The 21353-nt window shown below is 52.4% G+C and overlaps 8 protein-coding genes across 8 annotated transcripts; 2 read left to right on the plus strand and 6 right to left on the minus strand.

Annotated features, from left to right (window-relative positions):
- The first annotated feature begins 306 nt into the window (after positions 1-306).
- kexA (serine-type carboxypeptidase kexA) lies at positions 307-2929 on the plus strand. Its single transcript, XM_025531802.1, has 3 exons — positions 307-899; positions 968-1328; positions 1398-2929. Exons 1-3 carry the CDS (start codon positions 769-771, stop codon positions 2742-2744), a joined length of 1839 nt encoding a protein of 612 aa, XP_025385567.1. The 5' UTR covers positions 307-768; the 3' UTR covers positions 2745-2929.
- On the minus strand, positions 2818-4537 carry cia1 (iron-sulfur cluster assembly protein CIA1). The gene has a single exon (XM_025531803.1). The coding sequence runs from the start codon at positions 4437-4439 to the stop codon at positions 3048-3050; it is 1392 nt and encodes a 463-aa protein (XP_025385568.1). The 5' UTR covers positions 4440-4537; the 3' UTR covers positions 2818-3047.
- Positions 4538-4978: 441 nt separating this feature from the next.
- Positions 4979-7954, minus strand: BO83DRAFT_429670 (IQ calmodulin-binding motif domain protein; the record flags this gene model as incomplete). Its single annotated transcript, XM_025535484.1, has 1 exon — positions 4979-7954. The coding sequence occupies one exon, from the start codon at positions 7952-7954 to the stop codon at positions 4979-4981; it is 2976 nt and encodes a 991-aa protein (XP_025385569.1).
- A 678-nt stretch (positions 7955-8632) lies between these two features.
- BO83DRAFT_380671 (CHY and RING finger domain protein) lies at positions 8633-11478 on the minus strand. Its single transcript, XM_025531804.1, has 3 exons — positions 10143-11478; positions 9723-10087; positions 8633-9671 (listed from the first exon to the last, which is right to left on the minus strand). Exons 1-3 carry the CDS (start codon positions 11388-11390, stop codon positions 9068-9070), a joined length of 2217 nt encoding a protein of 738 aa, XP_025385570.1. The 5' UTR covers positions 11391-11478; the 3' UTR covers positions 8633-9067.
- Positions 11479-11484: 6 nt separating this feature from the next.
- Positions 11485-12647, minus strand: BO83DRAFT_366250 (DUF1763-domain-containing protein). The gene is made up of 2 exons (XM_025529704.1): positions 12142-12647; positions 11485-12077 (listed from the first exon to the last, which is right to left on the minus strand). The coding sequence occupies exons 1-2, from the start codon at positions 12450-12452 to the stop codon at positions 11963-11965; spliced, it is 426 nt and encodes a 141-aa protein (XP_025385571.1). The 5' UTR covers positions 12453-12647; the 3' UTR covers positions 11485-11962.
- A 171-nt stretch (positions 12648-12818) lies between these two features.
- Positions 12819-16604, plus strand: BO83DRAFT_380673 (DUF2293 domain-containing protein). Its single transcript, XM_025531805.1, has 6 exons — positions 12819-13453; positions 13507-13626; positions 13690-13980; positions 14062-14793; positions 14887-16259; positions 16342-16604. Exons 1-6 carry the CDS (start codon positions 13319-13321, stop codon positions 16466-16468), a joined length of 2778 nt encoding a protein of 925 aa, XP_025385572.1. The 5' UTR covers positions 12819-13318; the 3' UTR covers positions 16469-16604.
- Positions 16605-16623: 19 nt separating this feature from the next.
- On the minus strand, positions 16624-17723 carry BO83DRAFT_380674 (copper metallochaperone ATX1). The gene is made up of 2 exons (XM_025531806.1): positions 17315-17723; positions 16624-17184 (listed from the first exon to the last, which is right to left on the minus strand). Exons 1-2 carry the CDS (start codon positions 17400-17402, stop codon positions 17033-17035), a joined length of 240 nt encoding a protein of 79 aa, XP_025385573.1. The 5' UTR covers positions 17403-17723; the 3' UTR covers positions 16624-17032.
- Positions 17724-17893: 170 nt separating this feature from the next.
- Positions 17894-21302, minus strand: BO83DRAFT_380675 (uncharacterized protein). The gene is made up of 4 exons (XM_025531807.1): positions 21012-21302; positions 19756-20955; positions 19006-19696; positions 17894-18955 (listed from the first exon to the last, which is right to left on the minus strand). Exons 1-4 carry the CDS (start codon positions 21112-21114, stop codon positions 17899-17901), a joined length of 3051 nt encoding a protein of 1016 aa, XP_025385574.1. The 5' UTR covers positions 21115-21302; the 3' UTR covers positions 17894-17898.
- Positions 21303-21353: the final 51 nt, after the last annotated feature.

Raw genomic sequence — 21353 nt, forward strand, 5'->3', positions numbered from 1 at the left:
GAGAAAGACACAGTCAGAAAAGCCATGGAACCAGAGAATGCGACGGGATTCGAGTCTTTCTATAGAAGCAACCTATAGAGCCCCTAAACAGGCAACGATAGGCTGAGACGGTCTGGAAACGGTATCAGAATGGTTTCATCCCTTTCATCAGGCCGCTTCTCACGCCTCTTCAGGGTGCGTAACGATCGTAACGGGATCCGCCCAGATACCGGCTGATACGGGGCCATACCGAGCGCCGCCCCGTCTGGCCACGCCATCCTCTTATGCTCTTCTCTATCCACTCTCTCCCTCAGCTTCTCTCATCCACTTCCCTTTCCCATCTTTCGCCCTCTCCTCCCCTTTTCTCCTTCGGAATCTCTTGACTTTCACATCTGGAGCGTGTCTGGACAGCGGCTCTTGTGCTAGAGGTCACAAACACTCCTACCCCGCCTCCCTCTGGCCTTGACCTTTATCCCTGTTCCTGAACCAGGTTCCCTCCCGGTCCTCTCCGCCGACGTAATCCCCGAGAGAGTTGCTTCCCATTACCTCCGCCCCCAAGGGTGACGGGTAAGCGAAAAGTGCAAGGCCCCGCTGGCTGAAATTCGATGACTCCTTGAGCGCGACTTCAATCCCACTTGGGACCGTTTCCTCCGCGCCGTCTTCGGCAATATCTACTACTACCCCGGTCATCCGCCGCCGCCGCCGCCGCCGCCGCCGCCATATCTCAGTACTAATCGCCTACACATGGTCTCCTTATCATCCCGCGGGGAGACCACTTCAATTCCCTCAATGGCGTCCTGGTTGATCTCAACGCTCCTTTTTCTGAGCCCGTCCTTGGTATCAGCCAAGTCGGCCGCAGACTATTATGTTCACTCCTTGCCCGGTGCCCCCGAGGGGCCCTTGCTGAAGATGCATGCTGGGTAAGCTTCAATATCCCGGAACGGTCCGCTTAGCATCCATTTTACTGACTTGTGGCCTCCACGCGCAGCCATATCGAGGTGGATCCACAGAACAATGGAAACCTTTTCTTTTGGCACTATCAGAATCGCCATATCGCCAATCGCCAACGAACCGTGATCTGGCTGAACGGTGGGCCCGGATGTAGTTCCATGGACGGCGCATTGATGGAGGTCGGTCCGTATCGTCTGAAGGACAATGACACCTTGACCTATAATGAGGGTTCATGGGACGAATTCGCCAATTTGTTGTTCGTCGATCAGCCAGTCGGAACCGGGTTCAGTTACGTCAACACGGACAGTTATCTCCATGAGCTCGATGAGATGTCGGCTCAATTCATTGTCTTCCTGGAAGAGTGGTTCAGATTATTTCCGGAGTATGAACGCGATGATGTATGCTGCAATACCTCGCTCTGCCCTAGCCTTGCATCCTAAAGGATTCTCTTCTAATATCTCCCACAGATCTACATTGCCGGCGAGTCTTACGCCGGTCAGCATATTCCATACATCGCCAAAGCCATTCAGGAACGCAATAAGAATGTTCAAGGAAAGACCATCGCTTCGTGGAATCTGAAAGGTCTATTGATTGGCAATGGTTGGATTTCTCCACATGAACAGTACATGTCCTACTTACCCTACGCATATGAAGAAGGCCTTATCAAGGAAGGCAGCCGGGTCGCGAAGGAACTCGAGGTTCTGCAGTCAGTCTGCAAGTCCCGGTTGGAAACGGGCAAGAACAAGGTCCATCTGAACGATTGCGAGAAGGTCATGAATGCTCTGTTGGATAAGACGGTCGAAAACAACCAATGTCTCAACATGTATGATATCCGCCTTCGTGACACCACCGACGCATGCGGTATGAACTGGCCGACCGATCTGGAGGACGTGAAGCCTTACCTGCAGCGAGAAGATGTGGTTAAAGCCCTTAACATCAATCCGGAGAAGAAGTCTGGCTGGGTGGAGTGCTCAGGAGCAGTGAGCAGCGCCTTCAATCCGCAAAAGTCCCCACCCTCGGTTCAACTACTTCCTGGCTTGCTGGAATCGGGCCTTCAAATCCTTCTTTTCAGCGGAGACAAGGACTTAATTTGCAACCATGTCGGAACGGAACAGCTCATCAACAACATGAAGTGGAACGGGGGCACCGGTTTCGAGACCTCACCCGGCGTCTGGGCTCCTCGACACGACTGGAGTTTCGAAGGCGAGCCGGCTGGTATCTATCAATATGCCAGAAACTTGACCTATGTGCTCATCTACAACGCAAGTCACATGGTTCCCTACGACCTTCCTCGTCAGAGCCGGGACATGCTAGATCGCTTCATGAATGTCGATATCGCGAGCATCGGAGGCAGCCCCGCCGACTCGCGCATTGACGGCGAGAAGCTGCCCCAGACGTCGGTGGGCGGCCATCCCAACAGCACCGCGGCGGAGGAGCAGGAGAAGGAGAGGATCAAGGAGACGGAATGGAAAGCTTACGCCAAGTCAGGTGAAGCCGTTCTCGTCGTCGTCATTATCGGGGTATTAGTTTGGGGCTTCTTCATCTGGCGCAGCCGCCGGCGTCACCAGGGATACCGGGGCGTCTGGCATAAGGACATGAGCGGAAGCTCTGTTCTCGAGCGGTTCCACAACAAGCGCACGGGAGGCGCAGACGTCGAAGCTGGGGATTTCGACGAGGCCGAACTCGATGACCTTCATTCTCCGGATCTCGAAAGAGAACACTACGCTGTGGGCGAGGACAGCGACGAGGATGATATCTCGCGACAGCATTCTCGACAGGCCTCCCGAGCTGGGGGCAATCATAATCTATCCTAGTTCATCTTCTGTTGGGTTCTTGTGATGGTGTAGGTGTATGGCTTGCTTCGGGTTTTGGCCTTTTGTTTTTGTTTTCTTGGCCACGAAAGGACGTGCTCCTTATGTGCATTTTATCATCTTATCTAGGTTGCTACCTGGCATCATTTAACATCTAGACATGAACAAAGTTTATGACCGCTTCCTGACATATAGCCCAGACACAGTGCCCTCCCCGTCTATAAGCCACGAATCTCATATACCGGTAAACATCGTATAGACCTCAATATAGTCGATATCCAATTGCAACTCCCTCCTCCCAAATAATTACCGCTTCACCGTCCATACCTTGACACTGCCATCATCAGCGGTAGTGACCAAGACCTCTTCCTCCCTGCTCACGTCACGACCACGATCCGCACGCTTGGCCCAGGCCACATGGTTAATCTCATAGATGCCATGCGCCCCCGGCAACACCGCCAGAACCGCCCACTCCGGCCGCACAGCACCCTTTGCCGCAGCCGCAGGCGGATCCGTATCCATAGGCTGCGACTCACCCGCGGAAGCATCATCCACCACCACCAAGCGCTCCTCATAGATCACAATGCGACCATCCGCACCCACAGACGCCAGCAATCCCGTCCGCTTGCTCCAAGCGACCGCATAAACAGCCAGATCATGCACCTTGGGCAAGACCGTCTCCTCCTCCCAAGTCTCATCCAGGCCCGTCGGACGCAAAATACTCGGCATGCCTGTACCCCCAGTAGCAGCCTGCTCCTTAGGCTGTCTTCTCCAGACCCGGACAGTGCGATCATCCGAGCACGACACAATACGCGGACCCGACAACTCCCTCTTCAAATCCCCCTTCCACTGCGCCAACAGCGTCTCCTCCGAACAAACTGGCGCATTCTCCACACTCTCCCAATCCACAAACCACACGGTCCCCTCATGACCCCGCAAACAAGCAACCTGTCCCCAATCATCCAGATCCTCACGCCAAATACGAATTGTATCATCGTAGCTCGCACTAGCCAAACACTCCTCCACCGGATGCCACGCCACACACTTGACATCTCCCTCGTGCTCTTGCATCACCGCAACCGTCTCGAAGTTATTGTCCCCGTCATCCAGATCCTCCCAGATCCAGATCGATTTGTCCCGCGAACATGTCGCGAGGAGCATTCCCGAAGGGGACCATGAGACGGATTTGACTTCGCTGTCGTGTCCGTCGAGGAGAACGGCGAAACGCCATTCTTCGTCTTCATCATCTGCGCCGCCGTCGTTGTCGTTGTCTGCGGCTTGCTGTTGACGGAGAATGTCGGTCTCTTGCGCTTGCTCTTGTTGTGACTTGCTCTTGGTGGTGATTTCTTGACCCAATCCCCATCCTTCATCACCAGTCGTCTGTCCATAACTGTCCCACCGACGCCATATCCCCGCGGTGGCGTCGAAACTACCCGTTGCGAGCACGCTCTCGCCCTGGACATGTGGCTTCCATGCTGCTGTGCGGACGCTGCGCTTGTGTCCGCCGGAGATGGTGGAGAGGAGCCGGAAGTTGGTCAGGGAGTAGACGCGCACGGTCTTGTCGGAGCTGCAGGTGGCGACGATGGGGAGTCGGGGGTGCGGTGCTGTTAACCAGGTGCGTTCGAGCGAAGGCGGGGTCAAATCCGACAGCAGCTGGAGGTGGGGGAGCGAGGAGGCGGGGTGGTCGACGGCGGCCATGGTGATGATTGAGGGTATTCCGGTCTATATTTAGAGCGCCTCCTTGCTTTCCTGCCGCAGATGTCTACTCGGGCTCTTAGGAAGTCGGTAGATGGTCCAATGGAAGAGGATGGAAATAACGTGGGATTTGGCGGGGAGCGAATACTGACTGATAATGTCGTCGTTGCCGTGGATCGGCGATTAGTCACGTCACAGCGCTCTGAGCTCACCAGTTGGCGGTCGTAAAAGGGTTTGAGAAATATCAAAAGCATGACTTCAGTCTACAGGTCAGTCATTCCATCCATCTAGAGCCCCGGAGACACAAACTGCGACTGTATAGATTCGCGTTCACATTAGGTACAGAAATATCAACACTACGCCTTCACATCCTAGTCTACCCTCCTGTTATAGACAGATATCCCTCCAAAGAAGCCCATGTAAAAATAAGAGACCATAAAGTAACGGCATGAAAGAGAGAGGGGGCGGAGAAAGAGAGAGAAAGCCCCTGTCAGCCCGAAATATACAATTGGGATTACGCTCCATTCTGAAGCCAAAACACCCTAGGCCAAGATGCGATCGTAGATCATGCCATGACATAACCAGTCCACTTCACGCATCTTCTCCAACTCCTCGGTCAATTGCCCGACCTCTGTCACGAACTCAGGCATACCGGCTCCTGCTAGACTCTGGCTAGCCGTAGTAGTGGCCCGCACCCTCTCGCTGGCGCTAGACGCGCTCATACGAGAGAGGATGTGAGCTCGTAAACGCGACAAGATCAACCGTGCCACAGGGTCCGTAAAGCTGGCAGCATTGGTCGCGCTCCCACACGATCCTGTAGAGCCAATGGATCCTGCAGGTTCGGACACGGTAGACGAAGAGGCAGCAGACGGGCCCGACGGGTCTGGGTCCGTTTGGATCTCGACTGTCGTCTGCGTCGCTCCCGCCGGTGCGGCAGCGGCGCAAGCGGCACCTACTGGCGCCAGCACTCGTCGAATAGTGGCTGCCAATTGGGCGCTCGCACTAGGAGGCATTGGGTGAGTGGACTCTAAGATCGACTGGACCCGATCAGGTTGGATCTCATTAAAGTCGAGGGACAGGATTCGGTCAGCCTCGGCCTTCCATTGAGACCGCACATCACGTTTAAGCAGATTCTTTGCCGTTAAGAGTATGGACGCCGTGGCAACGATCCGAAATGCCTGGGCATGTAGCCGCCCAAGCCGCTGGCGATCCAACTCCAGTGTCTCAGGAATCAGCTCGTCGGACACGGGGGCATTGCTCAGCACCAGATCCACCAATCCTTGCGCGTAGATCTTGGCCATAGGGGGTTGTGGCTCGCCATTTACGTTCTCCGGATCACGCTTCCGCATCTCATCTGCGAGAACCTTTCGGTACGTCCGCCAGAAACGGCGGGTCTTCCCGAGACTCAACGAGCCATCTTGGAGACCTTTCTCGAACGTTCTCTGTTCGTAGCCAGGCGCCTCCTGAATGAGCTGCGGCGCCGCCATCTGGATCATGAAATTGGTGTGATCAAGAGACAGGAGATCGATGATTCCCATAAGTCTTGCTAGCCGATCGATCGCATCCCCGGACGTATCCTCGACAAAGGCCTTGACCACAGGGTCGCGATAAGGTGCGCAGAGCTTCGGAAGGATGGTATTCATAAACTCGAAAAATTTATCGTAGGAAAAAGCGCCAGCCTTGCACTGGTTCTCAATTAGTTTAGGATCCAGCACTTCGCTGATCAATACATGGAGCGAATTGCCAGGCCGAAGAGAGCGCAGCAATCGATCCTGAATCACAGTAGCCATAGCCACCGTCCAGTTCGTGCCTAGACCGTCATCAACATCCCTGCGCATCATTTCGCACATATGCTCCATTATCCGCCTGCGTGGTTCCGTATATTGTTCCTCATCAATCTTGAACGCCTTGTTGATGAGGAGCTCATGAACCAACGCCCGGTTCTCCGGAAGGGCAGTGAGGATGCGGGTGAACCGTTCATGAGGTGAGATCCGCTGCTTGTCTAATTCTTTCAAGACTGCACTATCCACGTTGTTAAATGTCTCACTGATAGGAGAGGCAACACTCTCAGTGAGAGCTTCGGTGGAGGGCGCAACTTCCGCTGACCGCGGGATAGCTTGCTTCTTAGCGGCAGTACGTTTCTTCTCACGCTTGGCCTTCTTCAAAGCATCGCGCACCATCTGCATGGCCCGATCAGACCCCGCCAGACGCTTCAGCCTGGCAAGGAGCAATATCTGGTTCTGTCTGATCCCCTGCCGATAATCGTCGGCCACACCACCGGCACGATCATCCTTAACCGTCTGCCAGATCAGCTCCAGCTCGATAAATTGAGCTAGCATAATCTCAATCAAAACGCTGGAATCATGCGTCTTCCACGCATGGAACGCAGAGAAAAAGACACTGTATGCCTCACACAGCACCTGGAGCTCAGTGGATATGGACAGAGGAGAGCAGCAGCCGGAGGAGAGCAGAGGAGTAACTTGCTCGAACGCCTCAAGGAGCTCTCGTGCTTTGGCGATCAGGTCCTGTTCCTGTTCTCCGTTGCTGCTCAGAACCTCTGTAGGATGAGTGACAATCAAGTAGCTGCTGAGAAACGTGCGTACAGCACCCCGGCCGCCCATGGTGCCGCTTTCCATGTCTTGCAGCCCGCAGAGTCGAAGGACGCGGGCCGTAGTGGTCAGGACTGGATCCGCCGATAGCAGGGCACCCACATCCTCAAAGGTCATGTCACGGATGCGACCGGTGGTCAGGCCTAGATCAAGAAACTCTCGCATGATCAGTTGGGAATGGTATGTCCTCCATGCGCGTTGAATTGTTCTTGCGGCTGCGTCCCGCGTGATGAGACCCGCTGAAAGCTTTGACATCTTCTTCTCGTCCGTGGAATGCAGGCTACTGGTGCGGTGGCGCCGTTGGCTCTGTTGATATAGCATTCGCCTTTTCTCTACCTCTGCGAATTTCTCGGCGATCTCCAAACGAAGGCGAGCGTGCTCAGCAGCCTTCCTTTCCCGGTTGTCTTCAGCCTTCTTTTTCGCCCGGCGGACTTCCTCCTCGCACTTGGCAGTGATTTCAGCCAAAAGCCGTTCCCGAGCTTGCTGGGCAGCTAAAGCCCGTTCCTCTCTTTGCAAGTTGCGTGTAGCAGCTTTCGCAAGGGCAGCACGTAGCCTCACCTTTTCTGCGTGTAACGCGCGGTCGGCAAGCCGTGCCTTGCGGCTTTCGAGGATAGAGGTCCGCCGGAGATGCTGCGCTGCGTGATCGGTAGAAGATGCGCCATGAGCCGACGCATGCGAGTGTTGCGAATGCAGGGACGATATCGAGCTTCGGCGGGATGAGGCTGCTGATGAGCGACGAATCACACTGGGTTTCCGGGCAAAGCGAGCGGCGAGGTGGGTAGGGAGGCTCAGAGGAAGAGTAGGTTCATCCGATGACATCTCTACATCCGGGTTGTTTGAAGGTTCGGAGACGACGGGGCTACCGGCATCGGGGAGCTGGACCTCAATGTCTGAATTGCGACGGATCATGTTCTAATAGGACGAGGGTTTATAGTTGTACTGCTGCTGCATCCGCGCCAGAGAGACCGATAGGGAGGGGCCTTATCGGAGGGGTTGGGGGGGATGGGAGGGTATCGGATGGGTGTACTGTATAGCGACTGGATTATATAGTGCGACGGTCAAGGGCGGGTTGAATCCGTAACAGACAGACGGAAAAGGAGAGTCTGGATAAGTGTTGGGCAGGACGAGAAGAGTGTGGCCGGGACGGGTGCGCAGCAGCACCGAAGAGTCGGGGAAGCGTTCGTAATCAAGCTGAGAGTTGGAACATGCCCCGGAGAGATCCGTGCTTTCGTTTCAAAGGAGAGATTAGTGAGCAGCAGCAGGCAGAGAGTCAGAAGGAAGGACAAAGAAAGGACGGAATGGAAATGTGTGGAGCGGTAGAGGGAACAGCAGAAGAAGATTTCTAACGAGAGGAAGAAGAAGCAGAGCTGCCTAGAAGTAGAAGGGAGGTCGTTTCAGAGTGGCCAACCATGGTTGGGATTTTGCATTCATTCAATCATTCTGCATCTGCATCCCATCTTTACTTTGTCGTCATCGTCATCTTCGCCCGATCATTCAAATCTTCCCCCCATATCTCGCTTACCTAAGCATCCCTTGCTCGCCTGGGGCATACATCACCAGTACATCACCACTCAATAGAGATCTTCGTAGTATAGAATATGAAGTAATAAAAAATAAGGGGACGAGGGAGAAGGCCATGCTATTCCCCCTCTGTCTACCCATTAAACCTTCCGGGCCTAATATTACACAAAGCAAAAACACCCTCTAACCTCCCCAGTCTCCCTTTACCCCCCTGCTACCTCCATCCGATGCGCCATGCGTGCGGGTGCAACAATGACTGATAGTCCCAATAGACTCGTTAATCTCACAAGTTCAACACCAAACGCCCATACCACCATAACTCAAGCCAAAGATAAAAAAAAAAAGAAAGAAAAAAAGTATCAATGTATCGTAGAAGGCAGCTTTCAGTTGGACCGGCCAACTTCTGCCATGACAGCTCCATTATGGTGGTCGTTATCCGCTTCCTCAGTAGCCTTTCGAGGAACAGCCGTGTGTATGCATATAGTATATAATAAGGTGACTTCATCGATGTCCAAATATGTCGATGCTCTCCTGATCGTCTTCTTCGTCTTCTTCATTTTCTTCACGAGTATTCTCTGCTTCTTCGGATCCACTATCGTCATCCTCGTCCAACTCTCCAATTTCCGCATCAGAGGCCCCATCAACAGATTCGGTTTCTTGTCCGAGAAAACCATAGCTGTACTTGATTTTGGTACCCCATAAGCGAAGCTCGCCACCGTCATCGTCCGCACTGTTCCGGAAAGTTAAGCCGCTAAAGAAAGATGTGGATCGCGACCTCTCCGACTCACGGTCTGGCGGGATACCAAAATAATTACTGATCACCGGGGAGACTGCACGACCACGAGCCAGGCTATAGGACGAGAACTGGCCAGCTGCTTCGGCGGACAAAGGTGCGTTGGTCCGAGGAGTTGCTGAGTCCGACCTCGGAACACTGCTCGTGTCAATTCGCAACGAGGCTAGCGTTGATAATACGGTCTCATCCGCACCATAGGAGGAAGATCTGATTCGTGAGGTTGCCATGTTCGTGTCCTCGCCATCAATTTCTGCGGGATCCTGAGCATCGCGGTGGAGAAGCTGCTTCTGAGCAGTATTATATGATTCACACCTAAGCCCTTGGTTAGCAAACCGTGTGGAGGGAGATCATTAAAGAACCCACATATCACATCGAAGACCCAGCCAGTGATACTTGACAATAGACTTGGCACCACAATCATTGCAATAGATAAGAGCTCTTGTGTCTCTGAACTCGGCTGGCATAGGCTGGCTTTGGATGGTTCGATCCAGATTCCGAAAGGTGGATTCCATATTTGTTATGGTTTTGCTGCATATCGGACAGCGGTACGAAGTTTTCGCATATTCAGATAGACATCGCTGGTGGATGCTATGGCCACACCGCATGAAAACCACAGTTTCTGGCGACGTGAACATATAGTCACCGCAAATAGGACAGTCACATTGCGTAGAGCGTTCTATGCATCGATGCGTGTTCTCGATAGAGATCGGAAGACAGACACTGCACGTCTAGACCTCACATCAGCATCCCACGCCGGTCAACTCAGGTGGATTGGTCCCTTACCTTGCAGTGGAAGAAATCCTTCCCCAGGCCCTGCCCGATACGGCATATGCCACAGTCATTGCAATGATATATGCTCTTGTCTGCGTCATTGTCCCAGAGTTTACAGACGTGACAATAGTACTGCGCCGCCGTTTCACCACAATGTCCGCATGAATGTGCCGCAGGTTGAGCGTGCCCACACAACATGCACAGCATATGCTCTGTTCTTGGCCGGTCAAGATGGTGATCCTCGACTGCGTCGTGGCAGAAGCGACAGGTGTACCATTTCTTACACGCATGGCACTGCAACTTGACGTTTCTCTTATAGTGCTGACAGCCCAGAAAAACTTCCTCACATTCTTCTGCATCTATATCTTCCACTTCACCGAGAGGCGACTCGGGCTCCATCCGGGGCGCATACGTTGGTATTAAATCCTCAGCCGTCAAATTGTACGAAGGAGTAACGGGAGCTGTCGAGACTGGAGACTGCGATGTTTGACTGGAAGATCGGTCGGACCAGCTACCGGGGCTATCCGCCCGTGGGAGGCTGCGAGGGCTAAAAGGTGATAGACTCCTTGGAGCAGACTGATCATCAAAACTCTTCTGGGAAGCGTGGTAGTTCTCCGTCATTAAGGCATGGATCATGCGTGCCTGGTCTGCATTGCTAGATCCCAGGTCCCTGATAGCGTGGATTCTCTTTCTCAAGGCACCCATTCCATCGTCCTCTGGTAAGGTATAAGATGTCCCGCCGTCTTCGCCTGATAGTTGGTCGTTCGAGTGTTGTCGTGGGCTTTGGGGGTCTTGTCTCGTGCTCTGAGGGGCTTCATGCGCGGGAAAAGCGACAGGGGCAAACCGTACCGACGGTGTCGAGGGTCTTCTATGCATACCAGGAGAACCTGGCAAACACGGCAATGAGTCCCCTACTGGACTACTGGACGAGTCCAGGACAGTGCTATGTTCTGTTCCATGATGTTGGTTAGTCGGGTCGATCGGCGGCGACGTCGGCGAGATCGCACGACCATGGTCGGACCCCGCATATCCGCCATTCGAAGGGGGATCAGCATGTTTTTCTTGTCCAGAGTCCGGCATTATGATCTTAGTAGGGTCTGCGGCCTTGTAATTGCCATTGACCAGGGGAACATAGTCTCGTGTGCTTGCGGGAGATTCAGGTCGGTTGTCGGGGGATGGCTGGGCATTGGCCTGCTGGGAGAGGCGGCGGGCTTGCCGAACGACGGGTTCAATGAAGAGGGAAGTAATAAGCCCACTCATGAAGGGCCTATGGCAGCATTGATATGAGGTGTTAATGTAGCTGAAAGTCAAAGGAGGGAAGGTAGATTGAGAATAGCCTTTTTATTTTCCAAGTACGCAGGATTACAAGACTAGGAGTTCGCTGGAACGAGCCTGAAGGTCAGACAAGGGCTCCGGAACAGGCACTTCGAACATGTGACACTGGGCCGGCGCGGATGCTGATTCGCTAGCCGCGGCCCAGATCTACTTCCACCTTCAACGCTCCCGTATATCCCGATCACACGCCAGTGGCGACCATGCCGGCTGAAACAATCCCCTCGTCTCTCATCCAACCCAGCTCCAGCTGCAGCTTCACCTGGGAAATAAGTCCGGTTTTGAAAGGTTGTCGGAGCTTCAAGATGTAAGAAACCCCAGAAAATAAATGTAGACCTTAGTCGACACTCAGATAGCGTCATGTCCTGCCGCGTGAGAGTTGAAGTGGAAGATATGCGTTGTCCTACTACTTTGGGGGGACTGTAATTATTCAATGTCCGACGAAAGCAGGGACCCCATACACTCGATATAGACGATAGGGAATCAATGATCTCTATGGATTACCTCAAGCAAATATCTAGGCTGTCATTGAGGAGTGACAAGGTTAGGTTAAACTGCCGCATTGTATCCTGCATCAATATAGGATCCCTTTGATCGACCCCTAGCCCTCTCAAGCTTAGGTTGAAATTAGTCCCGCACGGCCTAAATTCTTCTTCAGGGGGGTTCAATGATAACCTACGTGCGGTGGTCTTTTCTCACTTGGGGCTGCTCCCAGTATTTCATCATCATCAGGTTTTTCACAATCTTATGCTCAAGGCCTGCAACGTCGGCAGCTCGTTGGAGAAATTGTAAAGTATTGGCTATGCGCCGCGGGTTCAGCTCTTCCGGTGAAGATGAACGAAAGGCGGATCGCAGACTATGCCGAAGAACATGCCGTGCTGGGGTAGAATAATTGATGGCCTTCAAGCCCTGGCGATACAAGTGGCGATAGGCATGGACAACAGCTTTCTGATCCACAACCGACTTTAGAGTCTGGGTAGGTGTAATCATCCTGCCGCGAAAGGGAGAAGGGAGACCTCTGGGTCACAGGCAACTGATACTAGGATTTCCCCTCGTCACCACCACCCTTATTCTTTTGATTCACCACTCAGCAAGATGTCAGAATGCGCCAACATTCCTGTAAATCCCTCAACTGCTTCTCTGATCCAGTTAGTGGCAATCAGAGTGGAAGGTGCTAGATATAATGACAGGAAGATTGAATATGTAGCTTGGTGGTCGCAAATTGGAGTGAATGAGGTAGGTCACGCTAGCCCCGATCAGGCAGGCACCAGCGGCGCCCGCGCGTTAGGCCGCAAATGGTTTAAGTTTGGTTGCCCTCCGGCGCTCTCGTTCCCTCTCCCACCTTTCCCTTTAAACCTCGTCCACCAGCCCAACCCAGCCTGTTGGAGGTTCTTTTGTATACTACACCCGGCTGCCGCTATCTTTGCTGCTCTGCCTCGCTATACACTCCTATAGTTGGGAGGTCAGCGTTGAACCGGCTAACTACCTTTTCGGTCTCATCAAGCACCCCCCTTTATATCGCGGTATCAGGGCTAGTGCATCATCTTGTTGGCCAAAACGGTGGCTAGACCGACTTGAACAGCTATCGGCTTGTTCCAGTTTAGTCCATATTCTTGACTTTCTGGGACTGCGGTTCATGCATAGGATCTTTTTCATTGTGTAGAATATGGCTTACTAACTTGAAAACACCCGTGTGACTACTAGCTGTCTATCGACGCGTCTGTCTAATTATTCGCTCTCGATGATTGTTCCTGGCCCCCACGGCTTCATTCCATGCAGTGTGTGTATCCGAACCGGTACCGGTAAAATGAAGGCTTGTCTTCTGTAGCTACTTGGGAAGGTTCTACATTGTCAGCATGGCCCGAGTATCTCGGAGACCTCCCTCGGTCCTTGCCAGGCGAGCCCCGAGCAGGATCGTCAAAAGAAATGCTCGAAAACATAGAGTGATTCTGGAATCTGTTACTCAGGAGAAGAAAAAACTTCGAAGTGTCGTATGTTGTTGTGTTATCTGTTTCTCACGGGCACTCTTGACCAAAAAAAACAGATATCTTTTGAAGCAAAGGCCCCTCCTGGTTATACCTTCATACCTGCAGGCAACCCTCAGCTTACGACGGCATGTAAGGAATTATGTCGGAAGGATGGTCTGAAGGTATTCGCTGTCACGGTATGCCGACAGCTGTATCCTTATTCGGTCCTTGGTTCTCGTTTATCTAATAGCTATGGTTAGACAACGCCGCATATGCACACCCACAATCTCTCCCAGCATGTACATCGAATAGGGTATCACTTTCCAAGCGCCGCGGTCGCAGCAGTGTGCATGGATCTGGGTCTCTATCTCACGGCCGCTGGGAAAGCGGTGCCCTTTCGCACGGTTGGCGGTGAGAACGACCGCAAAAGAGCTAATTCAGAAGTCTCCCAGACAACTATTAATACAGAAGCGAGAGATGTCTTGAGAGACTTGTTCCCCAACATTCCCGATAATGATCTCAATCAAATCATCAAGACCGCTTTTCAAAAGGTACGTGACGAGCCCAAGGAGAAATAGATGGGAGGGAACCATGATATACGAATGCGTGACAGATGCTGAGACCGAGTTAAGGGCCAGCGAAAAGTAGGAACGGCAGTTGAGCTACCACTGGCTCGTCGGGCTCAGTTAGCGGTTGTGGCACATATCCGACACATTTACACTGACTACGATCGTCTCCTGAAGGCGACATCCTTTCATGAAGCTCGGACCGTGGTCGAAGAGCCCACCCTTGCAAAATTAGTGGAGTGGAGAGGAGACGATGAGAATGGGAAGACAGTCCTGGAGGACGTCTTCCGAGAGGTCATTGTCATATCGGATGATGAGGACAGTGATGTCGAGGGAGAGCCGTTCTCACCTAATGATCGCGATAACAGCGTGATGGTGGTTTCCAGTAATCCCCAGGCTGACGAGCTTCAAACAAGGACGCTAAATTATGCAAACCCTGCCCTTCGTGATACCCAGTTAGATCCGTCGGATGAAGAAGCACCACCAGGCTTCCGCTACATTCCAGAGCCCCCCAGAAGACATAAGATTGATCGTCGAGGCTTCAGCAGATATCAGGCTTGGGACCGCGCTCTCAACCGATATAGAAACATAGCAAACGAAACTAACCAGCATAGACTGCATGATGCCTCCGAATCTCGGGGCCCGGTCGTCACTCGACAGCCATTGCCAGGACCTGTTGGGCTTGAATCAGAGTCTGCTCATAGACCTCATGTTTCGATGGCACCCGTTGCTACGTCTAGTGCAAGGCCCATCAGTACCAACATAGGTAGGACGGTCGCGGACTCTGTAATGGAACGGGTAAGCCACCCAAGGTCTATATTTGTGTTTATCATAGCCGTGCGGTATGATCTACACTGAGAGAACTGCTTCGAGCTAACTTTGAACGAGCAGTATGAACTGCACCGTATGCCTGAACTGTCTGCTCAGAGAAAGGAGATTGCACCTGTATCAAGTGCGGTTTCTTTGGAGCGAGTGCCAGTCATTCAACAGCAGAAGCGTTCATATCAGCGAGAAGACTCGCCAAATGCGCCTGTATTTGTGAGTGGCCCGAGAGAAATTCATGAGATGACCGGGGACCCAGCCGTCCTCCCAAGGCCTCTGGCCTCGTCCCAACACAGGACCAATGTACAGCCACAGGATCATGCATTGCCTTCTATTGAGACTGCCACACCCATGGAAATCCGACGCCCCAATAGTGGCCAGCTGGATTACCTTGCCAAAAGGATTTCCGGAGATTTCTCGATTCGCTCAATAACCCCTCACCGTCCCGCTCGCCAGGAGATGATACATCACGATTCAGAAATTTCTGATCGAGATCAAGCTTCTAAACGGAGACGTATGGGCCACTATGAGCGTGAACGGCTCTGTCATACTCAAGCCAGGGTTGTCACCACTGGTGCAGCTTTCCCTTACACAAGCGGCAGGTATCAGGATACCCCTGGACATACTCACCTGAAACCCTCTTCAATCCAGGACGATATTCATTTCCGTAGGAGATATGCTGCCCCCGTTGGATCTCATCCTGTTGCGGAGGGTCACCCGGAAAGAACGCAATACTCCACTTATACTACCGCACCTGGCCCCAGGACCATAACTGCCGTGCATCAGAGGCCATTGGAAGACGTACATGGCCATGCATCTCATTTTGTGCCTTCCGGCCTGCCCATCCAGTACAGGTCTCCAGGGCAATCTCAAGTTGTGCCAAGTACAAGATATGCTATTCCTGAGGATAATGCTACTGATAGGCTTGTTCCTGTGCGGCCCAATGAGTTGAGAGAGCGACGTGTCTATCATGAGGTTCCTAGATATAACTCTGGCAGTTCAAGACCGCTTGACGTGGCTCAGCTGGAGGACCCTGCTCGTCGCGGCAGAGAATATGACCCCCCTTTGGTTTCACAGGAACCGTCTCAAGGAAGACACTATGCGGAGGACTTCGTTCGTGCCGTTGACGTACGGGATCCTGTTCCAACAAAGTATCCAGTGCAGCGTCGTCTTCAACCTGCAACGTACCCAGTCCACCCCCATCCTCTCCCGGCTGGAATTCCGGTGCAGACCGAACAATACATGCGTAGTTCGCCCGGTAGCACAGAATGGAGCCGGCCCGTTGGCCGTGTTTGTCTGGATTCCCGGGCAGGACCCGCTGTCCAGGATTATGTTGTGGCCGATCATCATGGTCCAAGCAATTATGCTGACAGGGTACCTAATCCGCCTTTTACAGCCCGCCACTACGTCAGAGGGTATGAAGATGCTGTGGACACTTCACGGTATGGACCTTGCAGCTGGGGCAGCGCGTGCCGTCCCCTTCTTAGTTTTTGAAGTTGTTACTAACGGACGCGAAACGAACAGGCAAGCCTTTGACCTTCCACACGATGGCTCGCGCATGGAAGAACAACGTTATCCTACCTACGTAAGACGCGTTGAGCGGGTTCCCTATACGGTTCCTGAGGGTCGAACTGTTGTCATTGTGGATTAGAAGGCTTCGGGTTGGGTTTGTCGACGGTGTTCTATGTAGATGTCCGCATATGCGTTGCTGTACATAAATCTTGAGCTTGAGCGTCAAGCGGATATGATACCCGACCACGTGTCAACAACAACAAATCTGACAAGCGATGTGCTTACCTCGCTTTATCACGCAGCTACTCTGAGTTTAGAGCACTACTACATGCACTCGTGTCTCTTACGCGTATACCCGCAGAAGTCGTCGTCATCACCAGCCACAGCGTTAGCAGACACATTGCGCAGGCAGCGGACAGACAAACAAATCACCCTCGAAGGTCAATCACAAACCGATACGAACGTAGTCAAATAATTGCGCTATATACAACCTTGCAGACAGCAGCAGCAGGTCAGGAATATCAGGGTATCTCGCAACACTACCCAAAGCAGTAGCCCCTTCTCCCATTCTTTCAATATATGCATGCATAACACTGTCCCCTTCGGACGAAAGCTTCGTCACCTTCACAAGGCCAACCCCGGGCTCCATATGATTTCCTGATTTTGCTCTTTCTTTTTTCGTTTTCCCTTTTCTTTTCTTTCTTTAGACACTCATGGTCTGGCCATCAGCCTCTCCACTGTTGACCGTCTTTCCAGTCTTCTTGATCGTAGCCAGCACGGTATCGTAGGGCACAGAAGGTTCGGTGACAACGATTGCGGTTTGGGATTCCAGGTTGACGTCGAAGGACTTGACACCTGCGGAGGAGGAGAGTCAGCGAAGCCGTTCAGTGCACTTGCTTGTTATTCTGTTTGACGATTTTCTAGGAAGAAGGGGGGTAGAGAGCAGTATTGGGGGGCCTTGACAAGTAGGGGAAGAGAAACATACCCTCAAGCTTCTTCAGGACTCGTTCCACGGCACCGGAGCAACCGCCGCAGCTCATGCTGACGTTGAACTTGTATTGGTGGTCGGACATGGTGTTGGCGGGCGGCGTGTGTACGTGAAAGAGAGAGAGAGAGAGAGAGAGCAAATAAGTGGTGTGTAGTGTGTGGATGAACAAATAAGTAAATAGGGAAGATAGAGATGACGATGGCGGGGCTAAAGCAAGGAGAAGAGGGGTGGAGACACGTCGATCGATGGGCGTTTCGAGTTGAGACAACAGCTGGTGTGTAAACTGCCACAGCAAACAGCGACGATTATCAAGTAGTTTCTGGGAGTAGGTAGTCTATAGACGACGAGATGGAAAGAGAATGGGAAAGAGTGCTTGAGGAATGAAATGAACCTCGTCGCGTTGTTCTTATACTTCCCAGGGTTGGATATCGCAATCCCGAGGCGGGGCAAAGAATGCGCAGAAATCGCTCATTGTCTTACCAATCAAGCCGCTACAACTGTACATCTACTAATCTATTCAGGGTAGCTTGAATGCTAACTAATATTCCATTTGAATGAATAAATAACCTATCAGGGCTGCTTTAGAAACCGGCCGCGCGCTTCTTTTTGCGTGCCTTCATTACATTCTTTCGCCCAGCTTCTCGGCCACCAAATGCGCCCCGCTCGATCTGTGTCATCGGAACATCGTCCTCGATAACCTGACTGCTTTGCAGTCTGAGAACAGGCGCCTCATTGTGCTCTGGTTGACTTCCCCACCCCCGCACATCAGGAGTAACAGAAGTCATCGGGGCTGGGGCTGGTGCGGGTGCGGATACATTCCCACTATTCACAGTGGTGGTTCCTTGGGTTGATGGAGTCTTCTTGCGTTGACGACGTTTTGGTGTCGCTGCCTTAGATGCTGATTGCGACTCCTCGGTCCCCTGGAGCTGCATTGCCCTCTGCCAGTTGTACCCAGCCGGGTCGGCACCTGGTTGCCAATGGCCCAACATGCTCGCCACTTTTCGAGGCATATTCCGCTCGCGACTAAAGGTAGTATATGCTGAGAGGCTGCTATATGTAGGTTCCATGTCCCGCAGGCTTTCAGTCTCAAGTTCCTCGCGACCAAGAGTGCTTCCAGGCGTCGTGCCGCTGCCTGGATCATCAAAGCTACCGTTGCCTGTCCAGGCCGGTCGCTGAGACACCCGCCTCGCACTTCTAGAGCTCGATGCATCGAAGGGGTCATCCACCGAAATCATTGATGATGATAAAATATCCCCTGAGTTAATCCGCCTGCTGTCATCAGATTTATCAATCCCGGAAAGCGTCCCAACTCTAATGCGTATCTGAGCCAAAATCAGATCAGCGACAACTCCACGGATGATCTTCTCTTTCGTGAATCTTGTGCGCCCAGGAAGATCGTGAGGCAGGCCACCCAGCCAGTCATTGGTAAGCAGATCATAGATTGCAGGAAGGTCCAATCCCGAAACCTCGTATATGAAATCCGCCGATCGAACGAGAAGTGGACTAGAATGGCCGGACGGTTGGCGGTCAGCTTTCCAATCTAAGAGAGCTAGATGGTTGCTGGAGAGAAATTCCCGGAGCCTCCGCGAGTTCTGTTCGACACTGTCAAGCATGGGACTACTGCCAAGGGCCTCAAGACTAGGAACATCAGCAAAAGATAGTCGGTATATAGCAGTAGATTTACTTACCCTGTGCGACATGTCTGGTCGTTGCTCACCCCAGCACCAGTCGCCATTTCGCTTAGCACTTGCATAGCCTCCTCAAAACTCCTTTCGAAAAATTGATTACCTAGGTCGTCTTCTCGCGATGACAGCGTTAACCTTCCAGTAGCAGCAGCGTAGACTTGGGTGTAGTCGAGAGACCATTCAGGGATTGCACGTGGCGTTATGCTAGACATCCCAGTGTCTGCGGTTGTGAGCATACCGCTTCCCAGCATGGATTCCTCGCAGTCCTCTACTACAAAACGATCTTCGAAGTAAGTCGACTGAGACCTTTGCACTCCTTGATGCCTTTTCTTCACTCGTAAGACATCTCTTGCGGCTGGTTCATCATCCTGGGAACTATCGTGGGAGGGTGCCGTGTAGATTGATTCGCGGACAGTAAGGCCTGAGTCTACCGCAAAAAGCTTTATGAGTCTAACATGAGGTTCGTGATATTGTTTACCGACTGACGATGGCAAGTGTGTGATTTCCTTGAAGACCAGTGTTGTCAGCTGCGTGTTAGAGTGTCGAGAGCCTTCAGTGTCAGGAGATGACAATGGGATCTCCATTATATAGGGGTCTGGTATCGATGTCACATCCGTTTGGTCCAGGGACGAAGATGGGCATTGCAAGGTCAGCGCAATATTGTTAAGGCGCGAGTATACAACGAGGTAAAAGTCTATCGAGAGTATCAGTACATGTGCTATGAAAGGGAGAGATCTGCGGTCATCAAGCTACCTTCCCGCACAAGTAGAGGAGTCAGTCGCAATGTGGTGTCCTCGGGATCACGGAAATGGCGCCAGGACAAACGGGGTAACAGAGGCGGTCGTGAGTCTTTGTCGGTTGCACTGCTCGGTTCAGGGCATGATGTTAAATCCAGCCAGAATATTCGAGTCGTCGTCAAAATGAAAACGTGCGACACGTTGGCAGAACTTCTCTTAATGTCCAGAATCCACTCTGATCTTCGCTTAAGGCCAAGCTCAATTGTATATGGAAAAACGTCGCCGCTTTCCATGCGATAGAGCATTGGGCAGCGTCTATCAGAGACGACAAAGCTGTTAACATCACCGACCCATTCAATAGCAGCCCATCCATCATGGCGAGGGTGGTCATCGATGTCTTGGCCGTCTCCAAGATCGAGCCACGGCAATGAGCCAGAATTGACAGACACAGCTGTCCAATTACCCTTGTTGCGCCTGTGTCGGCCGGAAAGTTCCCAAACACTCCAATGACCTCGTTCATCAACAATAGCCAACTGCTTCTGATACCAGGGATTGAAAGTCACGTCCGCATGCGCAAAGCCTCCGGTCCGCTGGATTGGTATCTCCACCAATGGGTTCGCATCCAGGCGAGACTTGATAGAACGGTCGGGAAATTGGTGGTCACTCCCATGCAATCCTATGACAGGCACTGGCGTTCGGTGATACTGTGGTCGGAAGATGGTAGTCGAGCGGGGCAAACGAGCTGCCATCCACGTCGCGTTATCTTCAACCGTCCGCGCAAAGCAGATTTGACGGACAGGAGCCCCTCCCGGCGACCATTCAACGGTCTCCGTCTGTCCAATTGCAGGAACACGCGCCCAGGAAGTCGTCTTCCGTCGGAGTTCCACAACATCGTCTTCGATTTTTCGAAAGCTGACAGTGTTGCCGCACTCTCCGGATGCTATGACGGCGATAGGTATAACTCGGCTTCCCGAATCGCTATTTTCGAGATCGACCGCATATCCTAAATCAAAGAGCGTCGATATTGAAGGATCACATATGTCGCAGCCAGTGATAGCATGAGAGACGGTTTCGTTGTCGACTAGAGGCCAGCAAGCTGCAAGCTGGGGGTAGGCGCGAGGCAAAAAGCCCTTATTCTCGGTTGAGGAAGACTGCAGTGCAGTGAGGGACGATTGAACCGTAACTTTGGTCACGCCGGAGTAAGAGATACATGAAGCTCCAGGAGGTGTCAGTCTTTCGAACCGGCTCGCGTCGATCTTTCGAACCACTTACATGGAGTTAATGTTCGTGAAAAGACCCATGTGTGAGCTTCTGAATTGTACGTTGGTTTCCCTAAATGCCCATATTGCAGAGCACCCACAGAGTGTTCATCCATCAGGTCTGTTTCTGCTCCTGGCGATATGCGCTAACTCTAGCCTTCTAACCGTGGGCATATCGAGAACCAAAGTACAACGCGTCTTGGTCACAGCTTCTGGACTGGTAGACGAGTCTCCCGGCAGTGTGCTCAAATGCAACTGCTTCTGACAGCTGTCAATTCATAATTCATGCATGCGCAAGGGTAAATGAAACATTGGATTATCTCGTGAAGCAAAGACCAGGCAAAAGAAAAAAAAC

The sequence above is a fragment of the Aspergillus eucalypticola genome (genome assembly GCF_003184535.1).
Source record: "Aspergillus eucalypticola CBS 122712 chromosome Unknown BO83scaffold_22, whole genome shotgun sequence".
In the NCBI taxonomy this organism is placed as follows: domain Eukaryota; kingdom Fungi; phylum Ascomycota; class Eurotiomycetes; order Eurotiales; family Aspergillaceae; genus Aspergillus; species Aspergillus eucalypticola.

Bases quoted from the DNA above. Each gene is read 5' to 3' on its own strand.
- kexA (XM_025531802.1), top strand. From the start codon at position 769: ATGGCGTCCTGGTTGATCTCAACGCTCCTTTTTCTGAGCCCGTCCTTG. The intron at 900-967 runs GTAAGCTTCAAT...CTCCACGCGCAG, and splicing joins TTGCTGAAGATGCATGCTGG to CCATATCGAGGTGGATCCAC. The intron at 1,329-1,397 runs GTATGCTGCAAT...TATCTCCCACAG, and splicing joins CGGAGTATGAACGCGATGAT to ATCTACATTGCCGGCGAGTC.
- cia1 (XM_025531803.1), bottom strand. From the start codon at position 4,439: ATGGCCGCCGTCGACCACCCCGCCTCCTCGCTCCCCCACCTCCAGCTG.
- BO83DRAFT_380671 (XM_025531804.1), bottom strand. From the start codon at position 11,390: ATGAGTGGGCTTATTACTTCCCTCTTCATTGAACCCGTCGTTCGGCAA. The intron at 10,088-10,142 runs GTAAGGGACCAA...TGTGAGGTCTAG, and splicing joins AGGATTTCTTCCACTGCAAG to ACGTGCAGTGTCTGTCTTCC. The intron at 9,672-9,722 runs GTGGGTTCTTTA...CCAAGGGCTTAG, and splicing joins CTGGGTCTTCGATGTGATAT to GTGTGAATCATATAATACTG.
- BO83DRAFT_366250 (XM_025529704.1), bottom strand. From the start codon at position 12,452: ATGATTACACCTACCCAGACTCTAAAGTCGGTTGTGGATCAGAAAGCT. The intron at 12,078-12,141 runs GTAGGTTATCAT...TTTCAACCTAAG, and splicing joins GTGAGAAAAGACCACCGCAC to CTTGAGAGGGCTAGGGGTCG.
- BO83DRAFT_380673 (XM_025531805.1), top strand. From the start codon at position 13,319: ATGGCCCGAGTATCTCGGAGACCTCCCTCGGTCCTTGCCAGGCGAGCC. The intron at 13,627-13,689 runs GTATGCCGACAG...AGCTATGGTTAG, and splicing joins TGAAGGTATTCGCTGTCACG to ACAACGCCGCATATGCACAC. The intron at 14,794-14,886 runs GTAAGCCACCCA...TTGAACGAGCAG, and splicing joins CGGACTCTGTAATGGAACGG to TATGAACTGCACCGTATGCC.
- BO83DRAFT_380674 (XM_025531806.1), bottom strand. From the start codon at position 17,402: ATGTCCGACCACCAATACAAGTTCAACGTCAGCATGAGCTGCGGCGGT. The intron at 17,185-17,314 runs GTATGTTTCTCT...CCTCCTCCGCAG, and splicing joins AGTCCTGAAGAAGCTTGAGG to GTGTCAAGTCCTTCGACGTC.
- BO83DRAFT_380675 (XM_025531807.1), bottom strand. From the start codon at position 21,114: ATGGATGAACACTCTGTGGGTGCTCTGCAATATGGGCATTTAGGGAAA. The intron at 20,956-21,011 runs GTAAGTGGTTCG...CACCTCCTGGAG, and splicing joins TTCACGAACATTAACTCCAT to CTTCATGTATCTCTTACTCC. The intron at 19,697-19,755 runs GTAGCTTGATGA...TACTCTCGATAG, and splicing joins TCCTCTACTTGTGCGGGAAG to ACTTTTACCTCGTTGTATAC.